We start from the raw sequence: 20,466 nt of genomic DNA, 5'->3' as shown, positions 1-20,466 counted from the left end.
GTAAAGGCCAGAAGGTATCCCTTGACGGGACTCAGAAAGTCACATCTATTGGAAGTGTTGCAACCAAACCGAAGCAATTAGCTCCTGGTCTCGGAGGATTAAACTCAGAGAAGGAGTTCCCAGCACTTCCCGGAACATCAAAAATCCCAAGTGTTCCTCTGTTTCAGTTCGAGAATAATCGCGGCACTGGAATTATCAAACTCTCGGACATTGTGGACTGGATATTAAAAACTTTCAATATAACTGATCCTATTAAAAGTCTTATGTTAGCTTTTCTCCCTACAGTAAGAACATTTTTGAAGCAGTTGACTGCTAAATGGCCCCTCCTTTCAGCGATTGTATCCTTCGATGGCTAACTCATCGAACGAGGTCACGGAGTTGATCACTGTTCTACAGTGGAATTGCAGAAGTATCATCCCGAAAATCGATTCCTTCAAAATTTTAATAAATAATTTGAGTTGCGATGCATTTGCATTATGTGAAACTTGGTTAACTTCCGACATAGATCTCAACTTCCACGACTTTAATATTATTCGCCTGGATCGAGACACCCCCTATGGAGGAGTGCTTTTGGGGATCAAAAAGCGCTATTCCTTCTACAGAATTAACCATCCCTCGATAACAGGTATTGAAGTTGTCGCTTGTCAAGTAACAACCAAAGGCAAAGATCTTTGCATAGCTTCCATATATATTCCCCCCAACACCGCGATTGGGCATCGCCGGCTACATGACATCATAGAATCCCTGCCTGCACCGCGACTAGTTTTAGGCGACTTTAACTCTCACGGTACGGAATGGGGTTGCCTTTATGATGATAACCGTTCCTCTTTAATTCACAATATTTGCGACAACTTCAACATGACAATTCTAAACACGGGTGAAATGACACGGATTCCTCCCCCACCAGCGCGCCCAAGCGCATTAGATTTATCCCTTTGCTCGACCTCGCTAAAGTTAGAATGCGCGTGGAAGGTAATCCCTGATCCCCACGGTAGCGACCATCTGCCGATCGTAGTCTCAATCAATAACGGCTCAAGGCCATTGGAATCAATCAATATTTCGTATGACCTCACACGAAATATCGATTGGAAGAGCTATACTGCCGCGATATCCGACAACATCGAATCTACTCAAGAACTTCCTCCGGAGGAAGAGTACAGCTTTTTGGCTGGCTTGATTCTCGACAGCGCGAATCAAGCTCAGACTAAGCCAGTACCCGGCGCGAACATACAAAAACGTTCTCCCAATCCCTGGTGGGATAAAGAGTGCTCAGACGTGTACGCAGAGAAGGCCGCCGCGTTTAAGACCTTCCGGAACGACGGGTTACCCGCTAGTTTTCGACAGTACGCGACGTTAGACAAGCGAATGAAGAGTTTGATGAAAGCCAAAAAACGCGGTTATTGGCGCCGGTTCGTCGACGGATTAACGAGAGAAACATCGATGAGCACTCTTTGGGGAACAGCCCGACGTATGCGAAATCGAAACAGTACTAATGAGAGCGTGGAATATTCAAACCGTTGGATATTCGATTTCGCCAAGAAGGTTTGTCCGGATTCCGCCCCGGCACAGAAGATCTACCGCGCCGCGTCCCGTCACGATAACGCGAACGAAACACCTTTTTCGATGGTGGAGTTCTCACTTGCTCTCTTGTCGTGTAACAATAAAGCTCCAGGGCCAGACAGAATCAAATTCAACTTGTTGAAGAATCTGCCAGACTCTGCCAAGAGACGCTTGTTGAACTTATTTAATAAGTTTCTTGAGGCTAACATTGTCCCACACGATTGGAGGCAAGTGAAGGTCATCGCCATCCAAAAACCAGGAAAACCAGCCTCCGACCACAATTCGTATCGACCGATCGCAATGCTATCTTGTATCCGGAAGTTGTTCGAGAAAATGATCCTATCCCGCCTCGACAATTGGGTCGAAGCAAATGGCTTACTGTCAGATACACAATTTGGCTTTCGCAAAGGCAAAGGGACGAATGATTGTCTTGCGTTGCTCTCAACCGAAATTCAAATGGCCTATGCTAGTAAAGAGCAGATGGCATCAGTGTTCCTAGATATAAAGGGGGCTTTTGATTCAGTTTCTATCAACATTCTTTCAGAGAAGCTGCACCAGCATGGTCTTTCAGCGACTTTAAACAACTTTTTACTAAACTTGTTGTCGGAAAAGCACATGCATTTTTCGCATGGTGACTTATCGATATCACGATTTAGCTACATGGGCCTTCCCCAGGGCTCATGTCTAAGCCCCCTGTTATACAATTTCTACGTCAACGACATTGATGAATGTCTTGACAATTCCTGCACGTTAAGACAACTTGCAGACGATGGCGTGGTGTCTGTTACGGGACCCAAAGCTGTCGATCTACAAGGACCATTACAGAATACCTTGGACAATTTGTCTGCATGGGCTATTAAGCTGGGTATCGAATTCTCCACGGAGAAAACTGAGCTAGTTGTATTTTCTAGGAAGCGTGAACCAGCACAACTACAGCTTCTATTAATGGGTCAAACTATAGCTCAGGTCTTCACAGTAAAATATCTAGGGGTCTGGTTCGACTCGAAAGGTACTTGGGGATGCCATATTCGGTATCTGAAACAGAAATGCCAGCAAAGGATCAACTTTCTTCGTACAATAACCGGAACGTGGTGGGGTGCCCACCCAGGAGACCTAATTAGGTTGTATCAAACAACGATACTGTCGGTACTGGAATACGGATGCTTCTGCTTTCGCTCCGCCGCGAACATACATTTCATCAAACTCGAAAGAATTCAGTATCGTTGTTTGCGTATCGCCTTAGGGTGCATGCAGTCGACCCATACGATGAGTCTCGAAGTCCTGTCGGGCGTTCTCCCGCTGAAAAATCGATTTTGGGAACTCTCATATCGATTGCTCATTCGATGCGATATCTTGAACCCGTTGGTGATTGAAAATTTCGAAAGGCTTGTTGAGCTCAATTCTCAGACCCGTTTTATGTCCCTGTACTTTGACTACATGGCGCAAAATATTAACCCTTCTTCTTACAATCCCAACCGTGTGCATTTCATAAATACTTCTGAATCTACTGTTTTCTTCGACACATCCATGAAAGATGAGATTATTGGAATTCCGGACCATATTCGCCCACAAGTGGTTCCAAATATTTTTTATAATAAATTCCGAGAAGTCGACTGTTCTAAGATGTTTTATACTGACGGATCAAACCTCGAAGGGTCCACTGGCTTCGGTATTTTCAATCAAAAGTTCACCGCCTCCTACAAACTCAGTGACCCTGCTTCAGTTTACGCCGCAGAACTAGCTGCTATTCAGTATACCCTTGGAGTCATTGACACATTACCCGCAGACCATTACTTCATCGTCTCGGATAGTCTGAGTTCTATTGACGCTATTCGCTCGATGAAACATGGAAAGCATTCCTCGTATTTTTTGGGGAAAATACGGGAGCTACTGAGTGCTTTATCTGACAAATCTTTCCAGATTACCTTGGTGTGGGTCCCTTCTCATTGCTCCATTCCGGGCAATGAGAAGGCGGACTCCTTAGCTAAGGTGGGTGCCATTGAAGGTGACGTTTTTGAAAGACCAATTTGCTTCCACGAATTTTTCAGTATTACTCATCAGAGAACCCTCGAAAGTTGGCAAACCTCGTGGAGCAATGGGGAGCTAGGAAGGTGGCTACATTCGATAGTCCCTAAGGTATCGACGAAACCTTGGTTCAAGGGGATGGATGTGGGTCGTGACTTCATTCGTGTGATGTCCCGACTCATGGCGAACCATTACACGCTGGATGCACATCTCCGACGTATTGGGCTCGTGGAGAGTGGTATCTGCGCTTGTGGCGACGGTTATCACGATATAGAGCACATAGTCTGGGCGTGCACCGAGTACAGTTCCGCCAGGTCTCGGCTTATGGACACCCTCCGGGCCCGAGGAAGACCACCCAACGTCCCGGTTCGAGATGTGTTGGCAAGCCGCGATGTCCTCTATATGTCCCTTATATACACCTTCATAAAAACCATCAATATCCAACTTTAACTGCCCCTTTTTCCTTATCATTCTCAGAAGCGCTCTCTTCCACCTGTACCATACACCCACGATGGTTTGATGCGACTCCAAGGCGACACAAAACATCCCTGTCGAATGAGCCAACAAACACGGGACCTAAAGCACGAACATCACACGCACAACTCGAAATGTAGCCGATCAACATCTGAGCCGCACTACGAAATCGTCTGGAGAAACCCCTGCCATCTCTAGAACGACCACCCGGCGTCCCAGTACATGATTCTTCCTGATGAAGACCACCCTGATTCTGTAATCCATCCGTTGATCTCCCGAAGTCTGAAACTGAAATAATGTTCTCCCCCTGCCATGTTTGTCCACCCTACTTCCCCTGACTCTTATACACAGAAGTAACACCCCTCCCCCCCCCCCCCCTCCAAATATCTTCATGAAGCATTTAGCTCTTCTTGCCTTTTCTAGTTTTAACTATTATATTATATGATCTCGTTGAAAATGCCCAACTCTACTACCACATAAAATAACTCTAATTAATGTCTCCGAATCTTTACAAAATTTAATCACGCCCTCTAATTATTTCTACTTTTAAGATAGTCGTAAAAATTTTCCCCCTTAGTTAAACATTATTTGCTCCAATAATCTCATTGCTAAAAATGTCAAACCATATTGCCATAAAAACTAAATGACCCCTCTAATCTTACGAAAATTATACTACCCCCTTGTGTATATGTATAGCTATAAATTAGCCTTAGTTTAATTTCAAAAATCAATATGTAAGCCCCTAGTTTTAAGTAATTTAAAATGTAAAACAAAACAAAATTGGCACCTTTAAGCTAACGCAAACCTGCCTTATCAAATAAACGAATTGAAAAAAAAAAAAAATAATATAATATAATATCCTTTCTCTTGAAGCTTTTGTTGACAAATAATTAAAAAAAGTAATAAAATGGATGTTTATTAAATTCTTATAACGGAAAGTTTATTTTTTGTGAAAAATATCCCATTTTTTAGTGTATTTTCCGCGTTTGATATATAGTTTCGATAGTTTTGCTGTATAAGATACGGAAATCGAAAAACTTTTTTTGAAAATGTTGCATGCAAAAGCTTCTATGCCTTTTTAAAAAATTGATTTTGAATCAAAATGATCTGATTGAGTATGGAAAACGCTTAGGATTCCATGTCGGTGAAACGTGTAAAGTTTCATCGGGATCGAAATTGAGATCGGTCATGATTTCAAAGATTTTCCAAAGCAAAAAAATCTTCTATTTTTTTTTTAAATGAGAAGGTATGTAACCCCTTAACAAAACTGGTTTCTTTAAGATATATGAATAAAATAAGTTCCAATTTTGTCAGTGACCCGATATTGCCGGCCTAAAAATATCGCGAGGCTGACAAAATCAGGTCATCACTGTGTCACGAAACGAGTGTTAGCTGGGTGAATGGAATAAGTTGCCGTCAAGAAATGGTCATGGTTGATGTCTTCCAATCCAGAACCCAACCTGAGCTTGTGATTTTTTTTTCAGTTTGGAGTATGAGAACTCGATAATTTTGGAGAGCACGACTATCTCTAACAACCAAATCTCAAGACCCGTATGAAATAAAGTTAGGGCAACGAAATTACAAATTTCTTCGAGGTGTAATTGACTCACTGCCGGACACTGTAACCAATATCATTCGACACGCATATCGCAAACTCTATCAAACAAGCCAATAGCCAGTTAACTAGAAGCAAAAAATTGAATTAAAACCGATTACATAACTTTGTTTTTGTCATTCGCATGCCATGTCGCGTTCGGTGAACTCTGGACCAGATCACAGCCCATTAAAAATGTGCTGAATAACCTAGGACTAGAAAACGGTTACAGCTTTTGACTCATACTGTGCAAAATCAAAGGTGCACATCTTTTGAAATTGTCGGCTTGCGTCAGATTGTGCCACAACGCCGTATTTCGACCACGTCTATGATGGACGAAAGAACACAAACGACAGGTGTGAATTACTTAATATATATTTGTAAAAAATATCAAGTAAACGGAATCGCAAAAAAAACGATAAAACTGATTTTCTTCATGGTACCTAGTACCGTAGTACCGGTCTCAACATTTACAACGTTGAAAACGTGCCAGCATGTGTCCCGCGTACGATTCGATACAACGAAAGTGCTCACAAGGTCATTTTCGGCTATCGTTGGCGGTAAACCTTGAGAGGGTCTTTTATGCATCGTATCGCAACTGGTCAACTGTCACTTAATGAGGCTTAAGGTTTAAGACTTCTTGGACGGGTTATTCGTTTTCTGTACGAGCCATCGTAACGGCTAATTTAAAAGTGGATTGTGATTCAATGTTGACAGGTGGGCAATCGAGATTGCCAGAGGTTGCGGTCGATCAAAATATGAAACGATTTTTGGTTACATTTCATTTTTTATCCTGTTCAGCACATCCGTTCATTTCAGACAGTGTAAATTTCCTGCGTAGAGCATTTGAAGATTCCTATTGTATTTAGAGCTATTCAAATATCTTTCCTGTCTCAAAATGATGCGTCTCAGTTCTAGAAAACTCTTTGGAAACCATCAGAAGGAGATGATTCAGTATGTGGCAAATATTCTGGTCAATTTCATGTCTATTAACTATTTTATTTATAGTCAGATTGATTATGATAGCAAAAATATAGTGAGCGGTGGGCTCGGACATGAGTCCTGCGTCAATGTTTGCAAGTACACTAGTCATTTCACGTGGATTTCTATACCGGTTTGGTTGAGAACAAGTAAGACTGGATAAAGTGACTTTCAATAGAAAAGTTTCCATTATACAATTATGGTTGTTGAAGCAAAGCGTTTCTTGAAGCAAAGAAGCGTTTATGACGGAGATTACACTGTATATTTTGCAACCAACATTAATCGTGCAACAATTAGAAGATGTTGAACATGCAGGGGTATGAAGAACATGAACATCATTTGAGTTCCACGATTTGCGAATAAACAAAATTTCGTCGTGTCAAGTATTCCCTCGGCACGGTAAGCACGAGGCCTACAATACTTCGTTAACAGCTGCGTATTCCAGTCCCTCTAACGATTCAGTCTTCGAACGGAGCTACATCTTGACTTAAGAACTATTATTTCTATCGCTGGATATGTGGACGACTACCAATCTGTTCATTGCAACATTCATGTCAAATTATGGAGAGGTAATATCCATTACATGATTCCATTATGCTTGGAGAAACTTTCTCCCAGCAATTCCCAAAGAAGTTCGAGTGATGAAAATAATACTGTAAAAGCCCACTATCCCTATCTAATCAGTCCAGGTATACTTGATGGTAGTGTCCATAATCTTGAAACGCTTTGCATCTACCCAGGTCAAATCAATTTATGCTGGAACACTACAAAACACTTTATGCTGAAATTTCAAAAATAATCGACGTACTGACTTCGACATCAACTACACCGTCAATACCGTCAGCGAAAAGGCTAACACCAAATACGGATATACAATCGTGACCCACGAGAATAAAAAGCAGGCTTAAAGGGCCTTATGCCATTAAGGCATAAGAATCCTATATTGAAATACAGCAAGCCAATAAAGGCTCAAGATTTACATTTCCATTGATCCTTACGGATGGGACAAACATTTTTGATATTTTTTCTTGATAAACAAACCTGGAAGTCCTATTTCTGCACAGGGCCGGCGAAACACTTTTTTTCCCGAGTGGGTGGTAAGATTCGGAGTGATTTCTACTCGTGGTGGCGAATGTTCAGTACACCATGGCTGAACTGTAAGTGTAAGTGACAGTGAAAATTTCTGGATGTTCCACAGATAATTACCAATTACTCTTGTTTTAAATTTCGTAGCATTAATTTTCTGTGTCCTCCGATAAAACTTTCTTTGCGTGGGTACTGAAACCCGCATGATAGTGTTGACTAATGGGAAGGTATCTCCGACAACAGACAATCCCTCTGACTCAATGCAGGTCGATTTGAGTATTTATCCGAAGGCAAAATAATGCCGATAAATCTCCTTTGCAATATAAATTATATTCATCTAATACAACAGGCCCCCGGAAGGTCTACTTCCGAACCGAATATAACCCATTTAACTTTATCGACATATCGCGTGATCTAACTAAACAACACTCGGCCGTGTACGAAGAGGTATCTTGTCTACGTACCCGCCTGGAAAGTAAAGGTTGAGGGTAGCTCCTTCCAGAACCCGTTGCTTCATTTAGTGAAAATTCTGGTTTGCAAGCAATGCGTTCAGCATAAATCGAGGAGTATAAGAACTAGTTTTCAATCAGTCTCATGACGAGCCTTTCTACTACTACGGATCTACTTTTTCCAACTTTCTTCTTTTGAACGGGGTTCGTCTACCTGTACGTCTTTTTGTGCATCAGGGCATTCCGTTATTGCGAACAATTTGGCCATACAGCTACCCAATATAGAAACGTAGAAACCACGACTAATTTCTACGGTCCCTTGTCCACTAAAGAGCGAGAGTCTGACAATCCCATTGAGGGAAGATGTTCTAATGTGCCTATAAATTGCCGATAAAAAAGGAAATCATTTCCACTCCTAAGCTGCCTTGTAAAGGCGTGAGAGTGTCCTTTGATGGATGCTATTACAAAACCGAAGTAATTGGCTCGTCGCCTCGGAAATTAACAGGAATATCTTCATGGGATATCAAAAACCCCATGTGTCTCTATATTTCACTCCCATGCTTTTCCTAGGTTTAACACGAAGTATTTGGTTAACTCTTTTTTTTTGAATATAGAGGTTTTAACCTTAAGGTCATTCGCCTCTTCGGGTTAGAAAAATCTCTTATGAAAAATTTCTAACCCTATGTGCGGGGTCGGGACTCGAATCCAGGTGCGCTGCGTACAAGGCAATCGATTTACCAACTACGCTACGCCCACCCCCTATTTGGTTTCCGACGTAAATCTTCCACAATTTTATCGCCATTCGCCAGGGTCGAATTAATCCTCGGTATCGGATATTGAAGTTGTCGGTTGTCAAGTCCGAATCGAAGGCAGACATTGTTCTTCTATACATCGCACCTCAGCTGGTTCAAGAAGACTTCAACTCCCACGGTATGCCATAGGTTTGTCTTCACGTTGATAACCGATCTATCTTACTGCATGGTATTCGCGACAATTTCAATTAGTGTGCCAATTGATTGGAACAGCTACGCGTCCACTATATCCGAAACAATCGAATCTAAACAAGAAATTCTTCCGGTGGAAGCATTTACAAGGTTTTAACTGGCTTGATTATCGACACTTCGATTAAAGGTCAGACGAAATGAGATCCGGCGCAAACAGCAGTGGACGCTTTTCCATTTCGTGGTGGGTAGAGAGTACTCAAAATTGTACGCGAAAGGTACTATAAGGACTTTTTGAATGTCGGTTCGCCCGATTTTTTTTCCGAATGTATGCAACGTTGAAACGCAAATGAAAAACTTAATGAATGCTGAAAACATGGTTATTGGCACCGGTTTGTCGACGTATTAACGAGAAAAATAATGTTTCATCTAAGGTTGGTTTTACGTTGTATATTCTACTCAACCGTTGATGGGAATACACGGAACCAAGAATCCTTTTTCGGCTACAACAGCATTCCATATAGATCTACACTCAAACAATTGATGTTTCGCGATGAAATGATAGTACTTTTTTTAATTTCGATTATAGAGGTTTTAACCTTAAGATCATTCGCCTCTTCGGGTTAGAAAAATCTCTTGTGAAAATTTTCTAACCCTATGTGCGGGATCCGGACTGGAACTCAGATGCGCTGCGTACAAGGTAATCGATTTACCAACTACGCTGCGCCCACGCCCCATGCTAATACTTTATTTAAACGAAATGATAACACAAATTTATCTGACAGCGCTAAGCATTATAGTGCGCATATCACTGTGGCATTCGTTCCCAGTCAAAAGGGGCAAGTTGCTGGCTAACAGGGGGCTATTTGCCAACTCGGATGCGCTAATTGCCCTTCAATTTGCAGCAAATTGCTGGCAATTAGGGGCTATTTCAAATTCAACATTTAGGCGATTTGCCGCCATCATTTTTTTGCCACCAAACCCGCCCTTACATTGTCCCCAAATCGCCCACGGAACGCCCTTAATTGCCTAATATGAAAATTAAAAATAACACTTATTTTCGGCTTTATTATCTACTCACATATACTTACTAGTATACTAGGAAATCACCATCAAATTGTAGGAAGAATCAATAGTGAAATTGGTATTGCACACCAAAACTCATCACAATTTGACTTTAGGTCAGAGATCTTGATCTGCTATACTTACACACGATTCCACAATTTCCCACATTCGTTTGTTAAATGAAGTGTACTAGACAAACAAAGTACAAGTGAGAACACACCAATTGTTAAAAAAACAATTTTAAGCTTAAGCCAAACATGAAGCGCTATGTTAGAAAACGCAAAACACAACCCCTTTTCAGCCGCCAGAAAATTTGACTAAGTATTGAAATTGCCTTTAAATCGCATTCGCAAATTGCATTTGTTCCTAGGGGCAATTAGCACAGGCGAGTTGAGTCAAACTTCAAACTGTTTAAATCGCCTGACCATGTTCTTCCGCATTTTTTGACAGGGTTAGATGATGACAGCTATGCATCGCTTCTATGCTGATTATTATTACAGTAGTGGTGAGGGTGATCATAAAAGAGGCTGTGCTGCATGCATTCTCCCTACAAAACTGATGGTTTTATATTTACCCCTCAACGACCGTGTCCACATCGTCACAGTTCCAAGGATGCTCTCCATTCGATAGAGCATGGAAAGCACTCCTTGCATTTTCTGAGGAAAACATGAGAGTTCCTTAGTTCTTTATCTGAAAAATCATATCAGATTACCTTAGTTTGAATTCTTTTGCATCGCTCCATTCCGGGTAATGAGTAGGAGGACACTTAGATTAGAATAGTAATGAGAAAAGGCGAGCAGTTAAGCATTAGAAGGCGATATTCATGAAAGATCGTGTAGCTTGAACAAGTTTTTCAGTATTTCTTATCAGACGACGCTCGAAAATTGACAAATTTCATGGAACAATGGAAGTTTAGGAATCCCAAAGGCACAAACAAGCCTTGGTTGAAAGGATGGATAAGACTCGTGACTTCATTCGGATGATATCGCGGATCATGTGCAGTCATTATACGTTGGATAGGCATCTCCGGTGTAGTGGGGTCGTGGAGAGCGGTCTCTGCGCTTATCGCAACATTAAACATGTTGTCTGGTCGTGCGCCAAGCGCCCTAGCGCCAGATCTCCGTTCAACGAATCCCTTCGGCATCGTCCCAGTCCGAGATGTGCTAGTTATCCTCGATCTCCCTATATGTCTCTCATATACAGATTTTTAAACACGATGGATAGCCAAATTTAGTTATCTCTTGTAATTTTGTTGAAATGCTAACAGCTACCTGGAAGTCTGGTAACAGCAGAATTCCCAGCGGATCCAAGGAGGGCAGTCGGCGATCGGGTTCATGATGTCCTGTAGTATTCTTCATGGGCAGTACTCTTATGATGAAATCAATTCCTCTGGTGTATATCTTTTGCCTTCCTTATAAAAGGCGGCCTAATAATGTTTCTCCTTATTTCAATTGTTAATCAAATAAGAGTTCGTGCTACAAAATAACATATCTTAGTCTTTGAAAATAGTTCTAACCGCATTTTTTTAGTCTGAACAAAAATACAATAATATTTTTTCTGCATATCGATCTGAATTCCTTGTTTTAAGATGTAGATATGTCAAAATATATTCCTCTTAGTATTACCTACTAAAAAATAAGTTTAAATTTTAGACAAATCCTAATTATTATACCATATTTTCAAGAAATTTAAATTGTAAGCCAAAAGAAATTTGCATTTCAATGAAAAAACTTTTAGTTTGTTCCAAACTTTCGAGTGGGTATTTCCTCTCTTTCTGTTATTTTCGAATGGGTAGTACTACCCATTAGGGTGGGACCAAAAGTAGGTTCCTGCTCCGACCAACTTTTTGGATACCTTTCGGGTTCTAGAACAACTGTGCAAATTCTTAGCTCGATTGGTTAAACTATATCTGTCTAAAGTTTACATGAGAAATTGTATGGGTAAATTGACTTTCACAAAACAATTCCTCCAGGATTCGTCCATTACCTCCTAAAAATAAACCGATATGTGATTTTCATAGGAAACTTAACAAAGAAACAAAGTCTCGAAGTTCACGAAACGATCTGATGCTTGTGGAAAAAGTTATAAGGCAGAAACCGATTGATCCTCTGACGATTGATAAAATATTCATTTTTCTAACACCACTGCTGGTGGATCTCAATTTAAATGCAACTTTTTTTTTGCTTGCTCTTATTGGGTCCAAATCAATAACCTGAGCTGTTTGGTCCCGCTACAAGAGTTTTGAGGGATAAAATGAGGTTTTTTGTACACAATAACAGAGAGTTAAGAAATGTTGTATATAATTCGATTGTCAGCAGCAGTGATGCTATGATAATTGATATTTTCATCAATCGTCAGAGCATCAATTGAGTTTTGCTTAATATCTTTTTCCACATGTTTCAGATCGTTTTACGGCCTTCGAGACTTTGTTTCCTTGATAAATTTCCTATGAGAATAACATATTGATTTATTTCTAGGAGGTTATGGATGACTCCAGGAGGAATCATTTTGTGAAAGTCAGTTTTCCCATACGAAATTCCATGTAAACTTTAAACAGTAGGCGCAAAAATATAGTTTCACCGATCGAGCTAAGAATTTGCACAGTTGTTCTGGAACCTAAATGGTACTCAAAAAGTTGCTCGGAGCAAAATTTTATTTTTTTCATATAACCGTGTCCCATGTCCCACTCTACTACCCATACCACCCACGGTATTAGCCGGCCCTGTTTCTGCATTGTGAATCAAAGGTGACTCAGAATACAAACCAACAGATAACTATTTTTTGCAAGGAGAGAATTACCGTCAAGCTACGTAATTACCAGGGGGTATTTAGAGGTTTGTGACGAAATGCTACGATGGGGGAGGGGGGTGTTAAAATCACTCAAAATATGCTACGTCATTTATGGATCGTCCCTTATATAAAATCTTACGGATCAATCTAACTAACGCCGTGTCAAACAGATGGAATATGAAAAAGAAAGATCAACGATTCAATTCTAAGAAGTGAAAAACTGTGTTAGTTGGCAGGTTGATTGCCGGATACGCAACTCCAGCCGGATACACAATCCAGCGGGTTGAAGATATTTCTAACCCCAAAGAGAAGCGAATAACCCTAAGGCTAAAGCTTCTATAATCGAAACAAAAGAAGAAGAGAAAAGCTATTTTCACATTGTATTTTCACAAAAAAAACAGCTTTTAATGCATTATTAAAAACAGCTAGGTTTGTAAGTAACTGAATCTTCTAATATTAACAAATGTTAGTAAACTGTCTCAAAATCAAAATAGATCATCTGCAAAATGTTTATCGTGATTTTTGTAGCAACATTCAACCAAACCAGATACTGAAGCAGAATTTGGTAAACGTAGTTCAAGAAGAATGCTCGAGCAATCTCATATTAGTTTATGCCGATAAATTTGCTAGAAAATTTCAGATCTGACAAGGGATTACCAACTACGGACAAATATTGCATTACATACAAGAAGAAGATGAACGAGGAAAAGCGTCTTTAAACCGTCTACTTTGTTCTATTAAATCTCATATTTCGTTATTACCTTTCTGTTCAGTAAAAAAGGAAAACAATAACTAAGGAAACTTTGGAGTTGGAGCAATAAGTCGGTTTTACTGCTACCAGACACGGAAAAAATAAAAATAAATCACATATACAAGTAATAATTCTTGTCATCATCACCATCATCATGACCGAACAATCCAGGTTCTCCCAATCATGACCGAATGAATTTCCAGGTTATTCGATCTTGGGCTACCGTTCTCCTGTCGTACGATGAGCGCTGTGCGCGCATCTTCCACAAACAACAAGTGCAGGATTTGGCCCGTAGCCTACAACCTCGTCCAGCTTCTTGGCTGAGCATCGCTTAAGCGGTCCTCTTTTTCGGCATTCGCAATGCATGCTCAGCCTACTGTATACTGTTTGTATACTTGATACAGTTTCTATTTTCTTCTGTGCTGCCAGGTATTGGCCGCAAAATTCTTCTCTCACACACCGTGCACTCGATAGTTTGCTTCCCTGAACGCCCATACCTCATTGCCGTACAAAGCAACAGAGAGTATCGGCGTTTGAAATGGAGCAAGCTCTGTTCGTTTCGAGTTAGTCTTTTACAAGTAGACAAGATAATAGTGATTAATTTCAAAAACGACTCGGTTGACTCAATCCTTCGCTACACTTACATAATTAAACATATATTAGCTCGTTAAACGCCAAAAGGTTTTTAATAATGACCATGAAGAATTCTCTATGTTTTCCAGAAAGTCTTTACCACTCAACCAGCACAATGACGACTACCCGGGTGATTCTTAGTTTTCCCTGGTCCAACAGCAGCGGTAGTGAAAAGGGTAAAGGAGACTTCTTCCAGGACACAGGCGTCACGGACGCAGTAATGAACGTAGCCCGCAAGGAACTGCGCGAGGACAAAACGATTCGCGAACAATCACTGCAACAAATGCGCGAATGGATCCGGCAGAATCAGGACATCGAAAACGTGCGCACCGATGATTTGTTTCTGTTGCGTTTTTTACGCACCAAGAAATTCAGTGTGTTCATGGCTGAACAGATGCTGCTTAAGTATTTGAACCTGCGCAAGACCCATATGCATCTTCTCTACGATTTGGACTTTTTGTCGCCAAAGTTAAACAAACTGATCAACAATGGTTACATGCTGTCATCGCCGGTGCGGGATAAATCCGGCAGACGTTTGATCATTGGATTCGCAAGTAATTCGGCTACATGATTTCGTGTGTAATGGTTTATATTACGTTTTCAATAATCCATAGGAAACTTCAACCCAGCTGAGAATGACAGTTCCGAAATGTCCCGGATTCACTCCATTACCTATGAAACTTTGATGGATGACCCGCAAAACCAGATCTTAGGAATCGTACACGTTGGTGATTTCAGAGGCATCACAACGGCTCACGTCTCTTGCTGGAACCCGACCGATTTCCTCCGCATGATGAAATGGGGTGAGCAATCGGTACCGATGCGTCACAAGGAGGTTCATCTGGTTAACGTTCCATCGGCGGTGAAGTACGTAATCGAAGCAGGAAAATCTATGATTAGCAAAAAGATGAAGGAGCGACTGCAGGTAAATATGTTTTGAATGTTAACAAGTCTCAAAGTTAATGAATCCTTTATGTACCCGGGAAAATAGGTTCACGTTACTGTGCACGACCTGTGCAAGAAAGTCGATCCAGCCGCTCTACCGAAGGAGTTGGGTGGCAAAATCCCACTGGTGGACATGATTGACAGCTGGAAACAGGAACTGGCAGCCAAACGAAGCACTTTGCTAGCTCTGGACAAGATGAACATTCTGAGCGACCGAGGTATCATTTCGCGGAACTCCGATCGCAATAACAACAGCAATGGACAGTCACTGGAGGCAATGACCGGCAGCTTCCGCAAGTTGGAGGTTGATTAGGGCAGTAGCAATGATGCGATTACTATTACGATTTAAGGCTTATTATGTGAAACCATAGTATTTAAGTATGTATGTGAGTAAGCTTAGCAGGAAAACCAATGATTTGTATCATTAATTGAACGATATAATTATTCTATACAATACATTTACAATTAATTTTACACCCTATGTGAATAAAGTGGAATTATATACTTCATACATCCGGGATAGTAATCAGTATATCGTGACCAAATTATAACAGCGAGATAGCGATAATAAAGGTAACTTCTTCCGTGAATGGTGGAGCAAGATATTTTTGTTTCTTAAATACAATCTTCAACATCGGACAGAAAAAATGGATTTCCATTTCGTGTGTTAACTTATATTCGGTATTCAACCTCCTTCCATGAAGATTGAGTACAGATCGTCAAATTCACCCTACTTTACTACTTGCATCACGGTCATCCGTAACCCTACTGTTGTTATCAATTGCTAGGCACATAGCTAGTAGCTATTCAGGACCCTGTTTAATGATGTCGCCAAGCTTGCGTTTGGTATTTACTGCAGATAGCACAAGCATGACTTTAGTATTGTTTTGAAAGACAACAGTAAAAATGGTTTTCTATCATGATCGAAATAAAATGCAGGTTTCTATGTTGCTTTCACCACTTCTCCACTTCTCGCATTCATCACTTTTACGATTGTACCGTATGCCTGATAGTGATTGCTCCATTGCACAGTGGTCAAAATGTGTAAATTCGTCCTTTACATTATTTTGGAATCAACCGTAACCTTTTTTATTCAGGAAAGCTGTGGGAATCGCGAGTGCGGATTTTCAGACAAAAGAGGCCACGTCCAAAAATGGAGCATAAAGCCATTCCTGTAATCTAATTTTTAACTGAAAACACACAAACAGTAAGTCTCCAGCAAAGTTGTGGGAATGTTATTTTTTGGAGTTCAGATGATGATATTAATTTTCTAAATACAGCCATTTCTTGGTTAAGTAGCGTTTCTCTGAAAAACATATTAAAATCATTTTCAAATAATAACTTTGATCATATTTATGTCTCCCTAAAAAGTTTTCAGTAACGTTTATATATTATATAAAGCCATAACTTTGATTAAAACTTTCAGACGCTATGATATTTTTGCAGAAGATACAGCTATTTTAGTGTCCAGTTTTATACATTTGTTATGAAAAAATGTATGGAATACACTCTAACTTTCAATTTTTTCCGAGAAACAGAAGGCCGAGTGTTATATACCAATCGATTCAGCTTGACAATTTTATAGCAATGTCCATGTTTCAAAAGCCTAGCCTATAGTTTATTGGCACAGTGTGGCACTCACTTTCGTGCCTAACCACTAAAAACACTCTTTACTCTTCTTTCGCCTTTCTCCCTCACGGAACTACATCAAAGTATTACTTCGTGGAGGGACTCTTTGTGCTTTCGTCCCACCCTTTTCTTTTGCTCGCAAGTTGCTCGCAGCTATCTCGGAGCCTCACTTGCTTTCCGTCTCCATCTGGTGCCCAACCATTTAGCTCTAGTGTCAGTGAGCCGTTTAGCTCCTGATTCCGTGAGCCTTTTGGTTCCTGTTTCCGTCAGACATTCAACTCTCAGCTTTATCACGATCTACTCGAACAGTCCCCGGTGAACTCACCCTAATTCGCTTGAGAGTTCCCGACGGAGGATTCTCTCTCGAAACCGCTTCCTTGAGCCATTTAGTTCCAAGCTTTATCGAAATCTACTCGGATATTTGTCGGTGGTAATACTACCCTACTCCGACTGAGAGTTCTCCATAGGGTGTAATTCCTCTCGGTATCGATGTCTGTTTCGGGAGTCAATTAGCTTCCAACTTTGTCACGATATAGTTGGATAGTCCATGGCGGTGAATCTATCCAACTGTGAATTCCCCGGCGGTGGAATTCTCCCGATACCGATATTCGTTTCTGTGAGCTCCTCGCTTCATCCCGATCTACTCAATCTAATCCCTGGCGATGGACCATGTCTTCTCCGGTAGACAGTTCTTCGGCGGTAAAATTTCTCCCGAATCGTATTTCTTGTTTCACGGCGGCTTTGTTGGTCCCTTCGTCACTTCCTCTGCAGGTCGGAGAATATACTCGTAATAACTCTGTTGACAGCATACCAGCTATGCTCGACGTGGCACATCTCTTCGACGATATTGTCAACTGTCACACCAGGCATACCCCAACGAACTTTTTAAAACCGAGGGCATTCGATGACCGTGTTCCGGTGTCTCTTGCACTTTCCTACACTCCGGGCAAAGGGGTCACAAAGCATGTCATATAGAAGTTCTCCATGCTTTCTATGCACCAAAGCCGACACATTTAGGATGAGTCGTTGGGTCCACTTTCCTTTCTCCTCATGGTCCCAGTTTTGCTGCTACTTAGCCAACTAGTCCGCTCTTACCAGTCTCCTCGCATTTCGTATATTCCTCCGCTGGTAGCATTCCAAGTCCTCAGCCAGAGTGATGCAGATGGAAATCATCCCGGCAATTACGCATACTGCCTCCGACGATATCATTCTGTACGCACTCACGATACGAACAGCCATTAGACAAAAAGTGCTTGTCAACGTCGTCCGGTTGCGCTTTGAGTTCAGCGCAGCAGCCCAGGTCGGTACGCCACACCTCAGTATTGAGGATGAGACACCCGCCAGGAGACGTCACTTGCTGCCTCTTGCTCCTGCGATGTTCGGCATGATCCCTGCCAAAGCGTTCGTCGTCCTTGCATCTCTCTGACATACATAGTCGACATGGCTTTCGTAATTTAACCGATGTCGACTATCACCGCCAAGTATTTCAGCGCACGCATCGATGGTATTGAGTGTCCTTCGACACTGATCACGATTCGCTGAATTTTTTTACGGTTGCTGACCAGTACTACCTCCGTCTTACGGTGAGCCAGCTGCAATGCGACGTTAGTCATTCAGGTCTCCATGGTGCCTATTGTCTTTGTGGTCAACATCTTCACTTCCTTAAGGTCTCGCTGGTTATCGACAGAGCAACGTCATTTGCAAAGCTGACGATCTTAACTCTCTTGGGCAGTTCCAGTGTTAACACTCCGTTGTACATTATTTTCCAGAGCGTTGGGCCGAGTATGGAGCCCTGAGGTACTCCCACCGTGATCCTTAAACGATTTTTGCCCCATGTTCGTCTAGTAGACCAGTACGCGGTTCTGAAAGTAACTTTCCAGAACCTTGCACAGGTAGTCCGGAAAACGCATTCTGTGCAGTGCTACGGCAATCGCCACCCAGCTAGCACTGCTGAACGCGTTGTTCACGTCGATCGCTACAACGGAGCAGTAGCGATTACCCCTTCTCTTTCGCTTCAATGCTTTCTCCGCGATCACGATGACTATACGGACGACGTCCACCGTCGATATCCCTTTCTGGAATCCACACTACCTTTGCGATAGTCCGGTCTCACTTTCGGTGTAGTTCGTCATCCTGTTGAGGATGACCCTTTCCAGAAGTTTACCAAGAGTATCCAGCAGACATATAGGCCGATACGATGCTGGATCTCCTGGCGGCTTCCCTGGTTTTAGCAGCAACACCAGCTTCTGGATCTTCCATCTCCAGGAAGTAGCCTTTCTCCAAGGAATTTCTGTACAACCAGCCTGAATATGTCTGAAAACGCCAGAATCGTGGTCTTCAGTGTCACTTTGGGAATACTATCCGGACCGGGAGCTTTCAGCCCTTTTGCCACTATGAGGAGCTCGTTGTTGAAGACTCGATTGTCACCAGTATTAACACCTTTTGCATTGACGTACGGGGTTTGGGGCCATGCGACTGGGTCGTACTTCGGGAAAAGACTTCCCAAGATCATTTTCAGTTTGTCAGCGCACAGCGTCGTTGGACCCTTGATCCGAGCCAACATGACACGGTAAGCGTTGCTCCAGGGGTTGGCGTTTACATTTCTGCACAGCCCCTTGTAGTATGTGGACCTGTTTAGCAGTATCTCGTATTTTAAAGCGGCCCTGGCCACTCAAAATGTCATCTTACACTCTTCTCTGACTGCCTCAGATCTTGCTCCCTGAATGCGTCTTCTGGTTTTTAGGCAGGCAGCATGCAGGGTGCTGATCCTTTCGTTCCACAAATACGCCGGATACCGGTAATTCCTTGGTTCCATTTTCCTCGTCATTGTTATATCACACACCCTTGTTACTGTTTCCAACAGCTCATCGACATTCGAAGTTGAAGTGAGGCTGTCAGAACGTAGTGCATCCACAAAAAGGCTCTTGTCGAAATCCTCTATTTTCCACTTCCACTCGCCAGTCTTCATTCTCAGCGTTACTGTACAATTTCGCCGACCAATGGTGTAGTGGATCGCTTGGGATCACTATGTGTGTACTGCTCACTAACTCGCCAATTCATGTTATCCATCAGCGAAGGACTGCAGAATGTTATGTCGATGATGGATTCTCGACCGTCTTTACGGAATGTGGTAGCGGAATCTTCGTTGCACAGTCTCACATCCAGCTTCGCCAAGGCTTCCAACAAGATGTAACCTCTTCCGTTGGTTAGCCTGCTATCCCACTCGACGGCCCAAGCGCTAAAGTCTCCTCCTATAACAACCGGCGTTCGCCGGGAATACGGAATATGGGAATACGCCATTGATCCTGGCGATAACGAAGCCTTCGTGTATGCTATCCACCACCCGCTTAATACTTGGATAGTCGCCATCCCTGCACTATTTACCACCTAGTTGGTGTTCTCGGGAGAAACTCGACACGGCTTAGCAATAATTGCAAAGTTGCAATGATTGAGATTAGCCTGGGTGATTTCCATCATTGTTGGACTGCCATCGCCTTCTCATTAGCAGGGCATTTGAAGCCATTTTTCAAATATTTCGAATTT

At 42.0% G+C, this 20,466-nt stretch overlaps 1 protein-coding gene across 2 annotated transcripts in view; it reads left to right on the top strand.

The window, feature by feature from the left end:
• Nucleotides 1-15,899, top strand: part of LOC131689036 (clavesin-2) — a 51,354-nt gene extending 35,455 nt beyond the window's left edge. Inside the window, exons 2-4 of one of the 2 annotated variants that reach the window (XM_058973786.1) lie at nt 14,439-14,903; nt 14,964-15,274; nt 15,341-15,899. In XM_058973786.1, the coding sequence (XP_058829769.1) occupies nt 14,465-14,903; nt 14,964-15,274; nt 15,341-15,607 (1,017 nt within the window). In that variant the 5' untranslated portion in view covers nt 14,439-14,464 and the 3' untranslated portion in view covers nt 15,608-15,899. The remainder of the gene's footprint in view (nt 1-14,438; nt 14,904-14,963; nt 15,275-15,340) is intronic. The other variant, XM_058973785.1, reaches the window with a different exon arrangement.
• Nucleotides 15,900-20,466: the final 4,567 nt, after the last annotated feature.

The sequence above is a fragment of the Topomyia yanbarensis genome, chromosome 3 (assembly GCF_030247195.1).
Source record: "Topomyia yanbarensis strain Yona2022 chromosome 3, ASM3024719v1, whole genome shotgun sequence".
NCBI classification, from domain to species: domain Eukaryota; kingdom Metazoa; phylum Arthropoda; class Insecta; order Diptera; family Culicidae; genus Topomyia; species Topomyia yanbarensis.
Note: the sequence above shows the minus strand (reverse complement) of the source record. Positions and strands in the feature narration are given on the sequence as shown.